General features: G+C 45.5%; 1 protein-coding gene across 1 annotated transcript in view; it reads left to right on the forward strand.

Moving 5' to 3' along the window:
- The first annotated feature begins 3,897 nt into the window (after positions 1 to 3,897).
- Positions 3,898 to 15,418, forward strand: part of ddah1 (dimethylarginine dimethylaminohydrolase 1) — a 52,186-nt gene continuing 40,665 nt past the window's right edge. The window contains exon 1 of the mRNA XM_083671738.1: positions 3,898 to 4,315. Within this exon, the coding sequence (XP_083527864.1) occupies positions 4,016 to 4,315 (300 nt within the window). The 5' untranslated portion in view covers positions 3,898 to 4,015. The remainder of the gene's footprint in view (positions 4,316 to 15,418) is intronic.

Consider the following 15,418-nt stretch of genomic DNA (forward strand, 5'->3'; position numbering starts at 1 on the left):
CCACATAGCCTAGATGTTATCGTGCGCTTTAATTGTATTTGTTATGACTTCATTTTCATACTTCCAGTTCATGACACTAGATGGTGATATGATTTGGATAACGTTGTTGACATATTGTCAACATTTCCCTCATTTTGACTCATGTGTTAATGACCATTTGAAGTGGTCTTATTGTCATTCATCGATCAAGTTTGAGAATCGTATCCAATTAAACATGCAATGCGCTTTACAGTGACATTAACTTATAAAATGATTCTGCTATCTGGTCTTAATTTGACTGTTGTTATAAACAAAATGTTAATCTATTTTTAGAATCAGTATTGGTCCTATGAATCTGCCAAGTGTGCCTACTTGGGGTTTGACCAGGTTTGGAGTTTTTACAGGCTAGTTTTAAAGTTAACAGTTACATTTCAATTGAAATAGCATTCCTACTGTGTGTGTGTGTGTGTGTGTGTGTGTGTGTGTGTGTGTGTGTGTGTGTGTGTGTGTGTGCGCGCGCGCGTGCGCGTGCGTGCGCGTGCCTGTGTTTTATCTCGTCTCATTTTAATAAAGAATGTGCCATTGCTTACCCTGGTTTCGCAAACATCAGTGAACCCCTACATCTCAAATGTATCATGCTATATATTACAATGTCTCCTATGACCTCACCAGTGGCTGTTTGACCCCCAGTGCTGAGTGAGATGCACTGATTGGGGTAGCTCTGTGCTGCTGGCAGACATGGAGTTCAGCAGAGCCCCTCTCTCCCTCTGGAGGAAGACTGTGTGTTATAGGAAACAGTGCTGTCATTGTACGCCAATGGAATAACATCCTATAATTCTCATTCCATAATTACCTGTTTCAGGAAACATTACAAGGGCTGGACATGTGTCTCCATGTAGTAATGGCAGTCATAATATTTTCCAGCCAGTCTCACAGCCTCCGCCCCTTTAAGAGAAAGTGTCATTGGCTCTGCTGTTTTGAGAAAATCATTGCATTTTTAACTTTCTCATGGTCCCATAAATGTCCGTGGGGTGGGTGAAGGCTAATGTTAGCCTGTTTAAACAGCAGATGAGATGACAAAAATATATTGTTGAAGTAACTGTCATAACTGTGTTATGTTATGCAGACTATGTTATGCAGTCTGCTAAAGCTTCCTCTCTGAGTCAGCTTGGAATGGAATGAGAACGGAAGTTCAGTGAATTATGATGCTGTTATGTACACAAGTTAGCCCCCTCTCCTGGTCTGTAAGCTTTCAAGTTCCTGCTCTGGCCTTTGTTTAACCTACAGCTATAAGGATGGTTCTGACTCAAGTTTTGAAAGAAATTCAGAATCAGAATCAGAATTCTTTTATTTGGCCAAGTATATTTGCACATACAGGAAATTGACTTGGTGAGGTTGGTGCGTGGACATAAAAAAACCAAATAGCATTCAATTAGTTGATGGGTACTAGGGTCGATTAAACGATCCCACACAATTTCAACAATGTTGCTCGTTTTGTAAAGTGTGACTGGCCAGCCAGGAACGATTTGATACTGACAGTGAGTGAATGAAAGAGCAGTGTCTGCTGCTGTAGGATAGAATGATTACCAAATCCACCCACAATCTCACAGATTAGTGGCTTGCTTCAGATGGCCACTGAAAGTGAGGTTAAACGATTACCAATTTTTAAAAATCAATTTGGACCCCTTCGATCAACTAATCAATGAATGAAACTCATCCCTGTCTACAGCCCTAACTGATCTTTGTTAAAATCAACATGATATAGCCCTGACAATAGAGGCACAGTGTCGACGTGCTGGAGAGTAGAGATTCTATCTGTAGTCCAATTCAAGGAGGATGAAAAAAGATCAATGATCATAGCACACGTCTGCACACTCTTATTTTACAGCTGTCTATATAGGAATGGATAATTCATTCCAGGTTCAGTTGAAAAACTTGGGACCTTTGCACCTTTGCAATGAGGTTATGTGCCATGCAATGTTAGCCCCTTATTATCATGATCTAGTCATTAGGATGTACAGTAGAGAGTCTTGAAAGATCGGTCTTGTTTTTGAAGGTCTAAGATCTAAATCAACCACAGGTGGTTGGGCGTCTCTGCTTTCAATCATTTTTATAGCCGCAGAATCTTAGAATGTTCCAGGTGTGCCTATGAGGGGTTTCCTTCGTCTTACCCAAATACTTCAGCACAAGAGAGGGGGAGAAGGCAGACAGACATCAACAATGTGGAATGGAAAGAAATATGGGGGGGCTGGGGCTGGGGTTAGGGTCGGTGGGGGTGGGGGTGGGGGGTTCCTGGAGCGGAAAATGGAATGTGGGACTCCTGGAATGTTTAGACCAGTCAGGATAATTGAGTGGATCTGGAACAAGAAAAGACAAACTTTGGTCCTAGGGTGTGGAAGAATGTGCTCTGGGATGTCTGGAGAAACATTCCATTCAAAGCTGAGCCCAGAGGCTTCCTTAGATGGCACCACAGGGAATATGAATACCTTCCCTGCCTGCACACACAATACACTCCCTCATTGGTACCATCCTTTCCCACCAGTCTCTTATGACTTCTGTGGCGACCAATATTAGAAAATGAAATGTGCTTTGTTCACTGTCCTAATGTAAAAAACGGTTATTTTGATTCATTGTGATTTGTGACCATAGGGTTTGGGTCCACATGAGAGGCGTAGTCTCCAGATGTTTAGGCAAGTAGCCTGTTTCGGATAATGAATGACTTGAAAGTAGCTTACTGGTTGCTGGATCGCTTTTTGTTCGCTGCGGTTGAGGAGGGGGTTAATATGTCCCCCGGGGATAAGCTACCGATGCATTGTCTGCGTTGGAGACCGCAACTATTCACCAAGACATACACTCACACTCACCGAGCACTTTATTCGAAGCACCTGTACAACTTCTCATGGTGGAGGTGGTGTAATGGTGTGGGGGGTGATGTTTTCTTGGCACACTTTGGGCCCGTTAATACCAATCAATCATCGCTTGAATGCCACAGCCTATTTGAGTATTGTTGCTGACCATGTGCATCCCTTCATGGCCACAATTTACCGATCGTCTAATGGCTACTTCCAGCATGACAATGCACCATGTCACAAAGCAAAAGTCGTCTTAAACTGGTTTCATGAACATGACAATGAGTTCAGTGTTCTTTAGTGGCCTTCCCAGTCACCGGATCTGAAAAATCTGCAGGAATTGCGTGATGCAATCATGTCATCATGGACCAGAATCTCAAAGGAATGTTTCCAACATCTTGTGGAGTCAATGCCACGAATAATTGAGCTTGTTTTGAGAGCAAAGGGAGGCCCTACCCAATATTAGTATAGTGTTCCTAATAAAGTTTTCGGTGAGTGTATATTACCTATTAATATGATTCTATTATAACACACCAGAACAGCATCTTTACATGTTTTTTTGGCACTGACGGACAAGAAGTATTGCGCAATAGTTACAGTTATTACACTTTGCATCATCCTAACCGCTTTTCACTATACACTGCTTGAACTCTAGAAATTACACGAGTAGGCTTATATAATCGAAGGTCTGCCTGCCTGCTCTCTCAATGTTAACTCAATCTAGTTTACCTTCTGTCTCTCAGTGAAATCGAACCCTTTTCCATTATTAACGTAATTGTAATTAATGTATGCAATTCATGAATGATATAATTATTCATGTTGCAATGTTCAGGAAATTGTGGTAACTTTGTTGTAACCAATTGGTAAGGAGATTGCGAAAGCTTGTTACAAAGTAACAGAGTGCCAGGGCGCTCCTCGGGCAGTGCTTTCGCTGTCACTTGTCGGGCTGAGCGGTTCACTGACGATTGATACATTCGTGCACGTGACGGTTTGTTAGTGCGCGTCATCAGAGCGCTGTCTCTTGCTTGCCTATCTGACCGGAGTGAGGCTGTCTGTTTAGTATATAAAAAAAAGCAACCAAAAGGAAAACAAACAAACAAACCAACAGACAAGACCACTGACAGCATATCGGCTCTTATACATTCAGAATACGTGGGAGCTGTTCGCTTTGAGGGTACTGAGCTAACATGGCTGGCTTGATGGCAGGTTTTGGTAACTTCACTCACGCTGTTGTTCGCGCTGTCCCCTCATCCCTGGCCAAAGAGGCACTGAGGTTAGGCAACTTGGACGTGGACGTGGATGTGGCGAAAGCTCAGCGGGAGCATGAAGTCTACGTCGAGATTCTGAAGCAAAAACTCGGGCTGGAGGTGATCGAACTCCCGGCCGATGAGAGTCTCCCGGACTGCGTGTTTGTGGAGGACGCCGCCGTGGTTTGCGGTGACACTGCTCTGATTACTCGACCCGGGGCAGAGAGCAGGAGGAAAGAGGTGAGGTATCAATTTATATTTAGAACTTACATGCCCGAGTTGACCAGATACTATTTTGGTGTGGGAATTGCTACTTATAGGTCACCATTGTCGTCTTTGCCCATTATGCATGGCATATGTTATGTCACTCAGCAGCGCCATATCAAGATCATAATGTTACCTAACGGTAGCCTGTACAAAGACAAATGTGATCAGCCATCAGACAACGCCCTTTGAAACTGGACCAGATATGGTCAACATAGGGTTAAAAGCATCACTGTCCAACTTAATTTCAAAACGCGTCTGGCTAGAGCCGGTGCTTGCTCTGTTAAAGATTATATACATTTGTCTTTACAGCATATCTGCAACGAGGTGCAGTGCTCTCTAGAAAGTGTCAAGATTCCTACTGTACTTTAACCTTTATTCTAAACAATAATGAGAGCTCTCAGTCTCGTCAGATGTTAGTTTGGTAGAATGTGCCCCTCTGTTTTGAGCATACAGCGCTGGACTGAGCACATTCAGTGTTCTGGTAAATGAGGAAGCATGTGTAGGAGATCATTGAATCAATGTAAAAATACATCCATTCATTGATAGCGTTATGATTTCTAGGAAGTGGACTTTGACTACAGGGCACTGGGCAGGAAGATAAGATCTGGGAATGCATTTTGGACTTACTTACTTACTATACTTCATTGCTCTAAATAGCATGTGTTATGTCTTGCTATAAACCACTCGCTCTCTTCGACATTCTATTCATACATTACGGGCCGGTTACCCGGACCTAGAATAAGACTAATCCTAGACTAATATTCCTCTTTGATGGAGAATCTCAATTGAAAGTGTGATTTAGCCCTGGACTTGGCTTAATCTGTGACTGGGGAACCCAGTCCGTTATGTTCAAAGAGATGTCAACAGGGAGATTTTATTTTACTCTCTCTTCATAGTCACTTAACATGTTGGAGTCCAGTAGATGATGGTTTGAATAAAACAACAGACAAATGTTGTGCATTTCCTCCTGGGTTGTTGAACTGTCCTGCTCCCTGTCTGGTGACAGTGTGTTTGAGGGGGAAGGGTTCTGTGACAGTGTGTTTGAGGGGGAAGGGTTCTGTGGCAGTGTGTTTCAGGGGGAAGGGTTCTGTGGCAGTGTGTTTCAGGGGGAAGGGTTCTGTGGCAGTGTGTTTCAGGGGGACTGGTTCTGTGAAAACCCCTGTCATATCGCATCTGTCAACCCCACTGGGCTTAGTGCTGCTGATGCTGCCTGCCTGGCCACACCAATGTGAGAGCTATTGATTGTTCAAACCTGCTGCTCCTAATGGCCCCCGAAACAAAGGACTCTTATTGATCAAACAGCTCTGTAGGCGACAAATAGGCGACATCCTCATGCTAAATGTTTGCATGAAGCGCAAGTTCCGCCTGAAGTGGCTCCATATGACGAGAGGAGAAAGGGAAGGGGAGAAGGGGTAGGGGGAGGGGTATTGGGCATTGTTTTACTGCATAACAAAGGGGGTTTGGTGAGGCATACTTGTTGAGTTTAAACTTTAGCTTACCTTATGAGGTCTTAAGTCATGTGAAAACCAGGGTTTAATACCCGTTCTGTCACTGTTACTATATTTATAAGGCCGTAGTTACAGGTTTTTTTTAATATCAACATTTATTGAGACACTAGGAAGACGTAGAGGGAGACAGCTGAGAGGGAAGACAGGGCAGAATAGGCCAAGCGGGGCTTGAACCCACAACCTTTGGGAGGTGCACTGATGTATGCCGCAATACGGCTAAGCCACGACTTTGCCACCGTCGTTATGGCGTTACAGTCAGTGCAGAATTAATAAATATCACACAGACTCTAGTAACCCACTGTGGGGGACTGGTTTCATATCCTCCTTATATTTCTCTCTGATACCCTTGCATGTGGATTTCCTGCCTTGTGTGCCATTGTGTCTCCCTCTCTTCTGAGTGAGAATTTTGGGTCGTGTCCTTTAGGCTTTTAACCAACAGCCAGGTTTGGCTTCTAATTGGACTTGTCTCTGTCAACTCATCCCCTGAAGGAAAAGGAATCCAGCAGTGTCAGTAAAGGGGCTTTGCTTATTTGCCGGATCATGGGGAAGAAAGCCCTGTGCTCTCTCTTTGTTTCTCTCCCTCCCAGTCACTCATTTGTGACTGCCAATTTACTGCTTAGATGCACCAGCTCTAGAATTGCTATAGTCACCATCTCATTAACAAACAGGCATTCTAGCCTTTCTCTCCTTCTAGATGGTTTTCTGAATTGTGTGCTGCTGCAAGTCACTGTAGAGCTGGAGAGAGAATCTGACTGCTTCCTCCTGAAGGGAATCAAATAGATGTTTGTGAGAGGGAGATGAGGCCAATAGAATTACCCATTCACACAAAGTGCTCTCATTTCCATGGCTCCAATGATTCGCTTGCATAATTCATTTAAATGTTATTGATGGGGGGGAGGCCGTGGTTGGCAGAAATATAGCCTTCTGCCGTGGTTCCATGTACCAGACTTACTGTAAGCTACAGGTTTATGTGTTGTTAGACACAGCAGCTATTAAAAGAGACGGGCTACGTTTCTCTTGAATGGTTTGTTTCAAATCAAATCAAGCTTTATTTATAGAGCACATTTAATACACTGATGCAACACAATGTGCTTTACCGGAATATGGATAAAAAACGATTAAAAGACAACAAGACAAAACATAAGAGCATCACAAGTGTAACACATGGGAGTTTAAAAACAGTAAAAGCAGAGAACAGGTGAGGACCGGTAGAGACGGCCTCTAATCCATTGGGAGCTCTTTGCCTTTTACCTCATACCAAGGTTAAACTAGTTGATTATTAACAGCATTCGCTCATTGCCAAGTCCTGATGCGAGAACCACCACTTGATGATTAAAAGAGCATGATGGAAACAAGTTATCATGACAGACTTGATTGATAGATAGAGGTTAGGAGAGGTCTCCAGAATCTCCATTAGCCATTTTGGCTTGAAAGCCTTTTCCTTTGGTGAAAAGTTTCTTATAATTTGAATGTGACATAGCACGTCGCAGACAACGGCATTATCTAAAAAGCACTTTAACAAAAGAGAGCCACAGTGAAATGTAAAAGGAGGCAGAACAATTCTGTCTGCGCAGAGGGAAAAAAAGTGCATTAGTTAATATCAAGATAGTCCATGTTAAAGTCGCTCTAATCCACCGCACTATAGATAAGATAAGGATATATCAAAGTTATCCAAAGGGAGAGATTGTGTTAGCCTGCTGATAACAAGAATTGACCTTTAATAACAATAACTGACTGCTTTCTGCTGGGTATTTCTGGTTAGTTATGAACCTCTTAGACTCCACCATTCATAGTGACACAGCAAATAATGGTTAGGAATGGATTCCTGCAGCATTAATCATTTAGAACAAACCGTTGGACACTCCGGTTGTACATGATAATAATAATACATAACATTTATATAGCGCTTTTCGAAGACCCAAAGTTGCTTATTCAGGCACTTTCTAATAATATTCAGGACATTCTGGCTGTCCATGATAGTCAGGGCATTGTTCTTTCTTAGGACCTGTGTGTGTGTGTGTGTGTGTGTGTGTGTGTGTGTGTGTGTGTGTGTGTGTGTGTGTGTGTGTGTCAGAAGAGAGTGTTAGTTTAATAGTCTGGTCTAACAAAGGGTTTCCTCTTTTCTCTGGGTCCTGTATTCTCAATCAGCCACAAAAAAGAATATCACAATCATCAAGGTCAGGCGAAGTTCATTATTGTGGATAAACCTGTTTAACTTAACTTCTGTTAACAAAGCTCCCTGAGACAGAGACAGTCTCAACGTGTTAATTCAAACTAAAACACAGTCGGAAGCCAGCACTGTGATAAGCTTTTGCAAAAGTATACTTATTCCGATGAGGTAGAACAATCATGCAAAAGTGCAAAGCCTGAGATGATTTAGAGATTTTACATAAAATGTGAAACAGCGTTCAGATAATATTAAGTGTATCCATCACTGGGCCCTGTCCAAACCATTAGCCATTAGCTGTGGCAGCTGTGGCAGATATAAAGATCTTGGTCAAAGGCCTTATTGATTCATTTTGATGGAGTAGCTGAGTGAGAGTGGATTAGTACTGTATTACTCTTGTTGCTTTTGAACCTCTAGGAAGGTGTGTGTGTGTGTGCACGCGTATGTGTGTGAGTCTGTGTGTGTGTGTGTGTGTGTGTGTGTGTGTGTGTGTGTGTGTGTGTGTGCGTATGTGCGTGAGTCTGTGTGTGTGTGTGTGTGTGAGAGTCTGTGCGTGCGCAAGCATGTGTGTGTGTGTGTGTGTGTGTGTGCGTGTGTGTGTAGTTTCTCTCATCTATGTTGATATGAAAGATGTCAGAGTCAAAGAAGGACCGAGTTCCTCTGTTGTTGTCCCGTCTCCACCGAAGGTTTTGATGCCCTGACATCTCCTGTCTCCAACCTGCCAGAACACTGGAGTGATGGTTGAGTCCATGAAGGCCCAAATGTGCAAAACAGACATTTCATATCAGTCAAACTGATACACACAAAAGTAGAAATCTCTATAGGCCAGTTATCAGAGTCCACTGCCAAATGAGTTTAATTCCGATCCCACACCATTCATGCAAAGTGGATTAAGAAAATAATAACTTTGTGAAGAGGTAGGGCAAGGGTGTAATTCTGAGCTGCTCTTATCTACCATTCAGAATGACAGAGATAACTTCTCAATTCCCTTTTATAATGAGCTTAATACCTCAAATATAGATGAAAACAGATCATTTGTGGGAGGGTTTCAAATGTGTGATAGTTTCGGCTGAGTGGAGCTGTTTGGGTTAAGTGTTATTGTACCTAGCTTATGTCCCCTTTAGAGATTGCTGCTGTCAGGTACAGGGGAGGCTGCTGGAGGTAGAAATCGGAGGACGGGCTCAATGCAATGTATGGAATGGAATGAGGAATGGGATCAAACGTGTGTTTGATACCATTTCGTATTCCATTCCATGCATTACAATGAGCCTGTCCTTTGATTTCTACCCCCACTGGCCTCCCCTGGTAAATAGTCCTGCCGCTTCTCAAAGCTTCTCACAGTGTTTACCAGCAGCCTGATCCGGTCCGATGAACACGGGTCATCAATCACATCCTCCACTCCTGAATAATGCTCTCTGATGGCTGTGTGGCTGTCACTGTGACAGTGAAGCTGTGGCTAATCGCGTTTCAGAAGACAGACGACTCTACCCTCATTTCACCTCACCTCACCTTCCCTTCCCTCCTCTCCCCTCCCCTCCCCTCCCCTCACCTCTCCTCACGTCACTTACCCTCCCCTCCTCTCCCCTCACCTCACCTCCCCTCCCCTCCCCTGACCTCCCCTCACGTCACTTACCCTCCCCTCCTCTCCCCTCCCCTCCCCTCCCCTTCCCCCACTTCACCTTAACTTACCTCTCCTCCCCTCCCTTCACCTCACCCTCACCTCGTCAATCTCTGCCATTACCTGCCATTATCCTGACTGGAGCACTCCGTGTATTCCAAAGTCCGTAAACACAGATGTCTCCCTGTGGGATAAACGGCCCTCTAGACTGGTAAAGTCATGCTCTGTCTGGTTTTATGCCAAATGCACCTTGATTCTGTTTTGGTTTTATTGTTGCTAGTGTAATTACATTTTTGCAACACAGGTACAGGCGCTCCCTGATGTAAAGACAGATTGAGGGTGTGTACTGTATTGAAGGTGTGTCAATGGAGCCTGTGGGGAGGTAGAAATCAAAGGGCAGGCCCTTGTTATGCATGGATTGGAATGAGGAATGGTTTTAAACACGTGATCCATGCATTACAATGTGTCCATCCTTCGATTTCTACCCCCACCAACCTCCCCTGGGGTGTATATTGTGTTTTCATGCTTTCGGCAAATTCCTCCCTTCATATTCACCCTAGAGTTACACCCTAGGGCAATTGTCTTTCCAATCTTTCCCAATACTGTATTCTTGGGTCTTGAGTCAGTCATAACAATGGCAGGACACGTAGAGTAGAGGGGTGTTTCAGCTCACAGGATGGAGGGGAACTCAGCCACACAGACACAATATTTAGGCCTGGTTCTACAGACGTAATATTTAGGCTCAGCCCTGTAGGTTTCTGGATCCATCCTTCCCCTCTCTCAGGTTATACCTCACAGCCTTCCCCTGAATCCAACACACACACACACACACACACACACACACACACACACACACACACACACACACACACACACACACACACACACACACACACACACCAGATCAGACAGCACAGAGGCCTTGTTTTGACTAGACAGGCTGCGGATGCGGATTCCCCACCATTCCCATGTCTTCTAAAACTTCCTGTGCGGAATCGACCCAGTTTCCTTTCTGGGAGGCTTGACATCCGTGTGTGATGGGGGGGAGCGGTTTGAACCCGGCAGTTACATGTGGGACGGGGGTCAGCTCGTAGGACGGGGTCAGCACATGGGATGGGGTCTGTCTCTCTCTCTCTCTCTTATCACCTGTCTTTCTCTTTCTCTCTCTCTCTCTCTTCCCCCCTCTCTTCTCTCTCTCCCTCCCTCTCTTCTCTCTCTCCCTCCCTCTCTCTCTCTCCCCTTCTCTCTTTTTTTTTTAAAAGTCAGACAACACAGAGCTCTCTGTGGCCGGTGTTGCATGCCTCCTGTCTCTCGTATGTGTCGGGGGGGTTGTGTAAAGAGTGTGATGTGAACAGAACAATCTCTCTTTCTCCACCCCTGACCTTGGACCCTCCCCCTCCCCCCTCCGCACAGAGAGGGCTCGTAATGTAGACAGCTGTGGGACCCTCGCTGAATGACCGGGTCATGGTCAACTGTCAACCCGGGGGTGTGTGAAGAGCGTCTGGTCTGGTATGTGGGACACAGGAAGCGAGCTGGGCCGGAGTGGGTGGAGTGGGTCCGGACCCCGGGCCTGGTTTGGTTTGGTTTGGTTTGGTTTGGTTTGGGAAAGCTGCGTTTAGGTCAAAGACAGCACAGATAAAACCTCAGACAGGAAGGTGGTGTTTGTCAGCTGGCTGGGAGGACGGAGCAGGGAGGAGTAGTTTACCTGGACGGCTGATGTGTGTCTAGGGGGGAAGGGGACACTTTCGCTCGTCCTTCCGTTTGGTCAACAAATGTCTAGACACATTTGAAACGCAAGGGGTTTCTGATTCGAGTTTCCCCTCCTGTATCCTGTGTCTCATCAGAAGCTTATTTACCGAACCCTGTCTGGCTGATTGTGTGGTTTGTTTTCAGCACAGTCTGTTGCCACTGCCGAGCTCAGGTTCAACCCTCCTTTGATACCATTACCTTCAGCCTTGATAGATACATCCTGCCATGCATGCGGTACATATCTATATGGTGATTTTGTTTTGATTTCCACTCTGCTGCACAGTGTATTTGACATGAAAAAGAAACGTACATTTAGTGAGACTGTCAGGGGGGCGACTGTTTGTTAGGAGTTGTTTGCCTGCAGCCTATTCTCTAATTAAAACTGATGGAGGAGAGTTGGCCGTGTGTGTGTGTGTGTGTGTGCGCGTGCGTGCGTTCGTGCGTGCGTTGGTGGAGTTTAACCTGGAGGAGAGTTGGCAGTGGTTGTGTGTGTGTGTGTGTGTGTGTGTGTGTGTGAGTATATCCAACATCTTTAGTGACTTAAGGAGAGCTGCATGTAAACTATGCATACATGTCTTTACTGAGTAGTAAAGCCACTCTTACTCACTTTAATGGCCTGGTGTACGGTATGTAACACGGTCACCTATCACACTCTATATATTAATATATGTGATATATTTAACTCTCAGAATGACACACGCTGTCAGTACTAACAGCATTGATTCAGAGAGACATGGAGCCTCAGAGCGTCCTCTCCTCCTGCAGTCCTTCGCCCTGCACGTCAGCCCTGGTTAGCGTTTCGGCCCTGGCCACACTAGTCCGGCCGTCCAATCCGTTAATTACGGAGTGAGCCAATGGTTTCTCTATGGGAGTCGTTGGTTGACGGACCACGAAGGTGACAAGGGTCTGTACGTGTCCAGGAGTTGAACTTTTGACACACTGTTGGTCCGTTTAGCCCATTAGAAACGAGGAAGGGGGGGGGGGGGGGGGGGGGGGGGCATTACAGTTGGTGGAGTCAAGTGTCTCCCCTCTGCTCCAGTGTAACAGTCTGTGTTTGTCCTATTGAGGACATTGTTGCCATTGCAATGGCTACTCTGGTTTTTCACAGCACTGCAATGTCCAAACAGTAGATCCAGTGGTTTGACTGCGTCCATAGCTTCACTGTAGTCCCTTTCCATAGTTTCATTCTGTTCACGTCTTTTATCGTCGTGGTGAATTCTGTAATGGAGTACTTAGGCAGAGGACTCAAATGCATGACTCGGAGACGAAACTTAAATCCAATAGAATAGTCTTTACTTTAAATAAAGGTACGGTACACAGGTAGGCAGTCAACGGGTAGGCAGATAATCCAGGAAGGGGGGTAGGCAAAGCAGGGTTCGGTACACAGGTAGGCAGTTCAAAAAGGCAGGCAGATAATCCGATAAGGGGAAGGCAAAAGGGCAAAGTCAAAAACCCACTCGGAGATCGAAAAAACAGGAATACTTATCACAAGAAAACGCTGGGACGTCTGACATGAAGGTACAAAGACGAACTGGCACAGAGACAGAGGAACACAGAGACTAAATACACAGGGAAGGATGATGAGGAACAGGTGAAGCCAATCAGGGCAGGGTCGACAATCACACAGTCGGGAAACAAGGGCAGGTGGTGAAGTGTCTGAAACGAGAGACAAGGTGAGGAACACAAATCAGAAAAACTAAAAATGAATAACATGAAACAGACAAAGACAAACATCAACTAAGAAACAGGACAAGATGTTACAGAATTCCTTTAGAAGGAGCGCTGTAATGTAATTTGACATGTCAATTCCAGTCAGGTTGCCCCCCGAGGGTATTGCCTTGCAGATAGTGAACGTAAACTCTTCACCCCTTCACCTCCCATTACTCATAAGGCTGGGTTTTGTATTTACATGCCAAGATTAAGCCGGCGTGAACTAGACCCCTGAGGTTAACCCGCCTGTGGAGTCCAGCACGCTGCCACAAACCCAACATCCGCTAGAACACCCTGCTAAAAATAGACTGGCCCTCTAAGCCCCTGTGCCCTGCCAGTCCATCACACTGATGTCTCAGATTTAACCCTGGTTCAGGAATTTGAGGAAAAACACACACACACGCACACACACACACATACACACACACACAGGCACACATTCATACATTTATACACACACACACTCTAAATTCCACACAAAGACACATGCCAGCACCAGCGCACCTGCAGTTATAAGTACTCACTTGAATACACATCATGATCTACACACACACACCCACGCACACACACACACACACACACACACACACACACACACACACACAGTGTCAACATCAGTCATATTTTTGGATAGGGGCCTGGGAGGACAAGCTAATGCAAGGCTCAGTAATGTCGAGAGTTCCAGCGGTGTTTAGATACACACTGTCCCCCCCCTGAGCCGCTTCGCCAAACGGGTGTTCTCCCGTCTCAGGTTCAAGACTCTTTTCGTTAAGCTAAGCCAATATTGTTTCAAAAGTCTCTCCTGACGGGAACACGGAGCAAATTGGCTCCAAGAGCTACATCAAGTTTGCACTTTATCACCATCATCTCTTTCCTTTGTCATGTCCCTGTGTTAGCGCGTCGTTTATTATTTTCTATGTGTCTCTCTCTCCCGCTGCAGAAATTGAAACGCTTTGAAGCGTTCGAGATTTATAGGCTCTCATGAACCCAACAGTGCTGCAGTAGTCTGTCACATTTGTTGCGACACACACACACATCACACCTATAGTAAAATCATAAATTGTCTGGCACTCATCCGATGTAAGAAATAAAAGTCGTTTTTGAGCGTGGGTTCACACGTCTGGCGTCAGTGTAAGCCCATTTGTCAAAAGGACACAGTGTGAAACCTGCAGTATTTCTGTCTTTCAAACCTGCTTTTTCTTCCCAGATTTATCTGATTGTTGTCCTGCTGTAGTAATGGACCACGTTGTGTCCAACCGAATCATTAGACTCTGAACACATCGATCCAGATCCCGCTGTGCTGTCGGCTGCTGAACCCGGTGGAGGGTTTGATACTGGATCAATACGTCTTACAACTGGCCTCAACTGTTTGATCGATCAGAATTTCAGAGTGCAGTGGTCCGGTGTAGACTGTTCTGCTCTTCTTTTGTTAGTGATAAGAAAGCACATCGATTTGATCTTTCTGACGCCTTTTTACATCCTTCAGCGATAATGGATGACATTTCTACAGTTTGTGCATGTACTGTGTGTATTTGTGTGTGTGTGTGTGTCTGTGTGTCTGGCTGCATGTTAGATTGCGTGCACACACGTGTGTGTGTGTGTGTGTGTGTGTGTATGTGTGTGTGTGTGTGTTTGTGTGTGTGTGTGTATATTCTGTGGGGTGGGACCCAGATGTGTGGGCTCTTAAACAGGTCGGAGGATAAGTGAGTATGTGTCGGCCCGGTGCCAGAATGTGTCCATGTGTCCAGGGGTGCAGCAGGGGCACGGGGAGGCTGGGTGTGGGGGGGTGCTAGAGGGGGCAGGGGGGTAATAGGGGGCACATGTGCTGCCCCTGTCTGACTGTCACAGTGTGGCGTGACCTCCACACTCGGTCTGTTCTCACGCCAGGGCCCACGTTCAAACAACAGCAGCCTCCTGTCTACCCAGCCGACATCCAGACACACACACGCACGCACGCACGCACGCACGCACGCACGCACACACACACACACACACGCACACACACACACACACATCGGACAGACTTTACAGTGAGACCTACCATGTATGCCATGTACTACAGTACACTTCTGTTTGAGAAATATTTGCTCACATACTATCCCCCTCTCTCACACACACACACACACACACACACACACACAACCGGTACAGTAAGTGGTACAGTATAGACAGCTAAACAGAGAGTCAGAAATGGCTGTGCGGCATGCTCACGACCTTCCTTGGTGACAGCGGAGGTGAAGGGTCAACACAAGGTCAACACACCACAAGGTCTTGAAACACTGAAACACTGAAACACTGTAACACTGAAACACTGAAACACTGTG

This window comes from Argentina silus, assembly GCF_951799395.1.
Source record: "Argentina silus genome assembly, chromosome: 6".
Classification (NCBI taxonomy): Eukaryota; Metazoa; Chordata; class Actinopteri; order Argentiniformes; family Argentinidae; genus Argentina; species Argentina silus.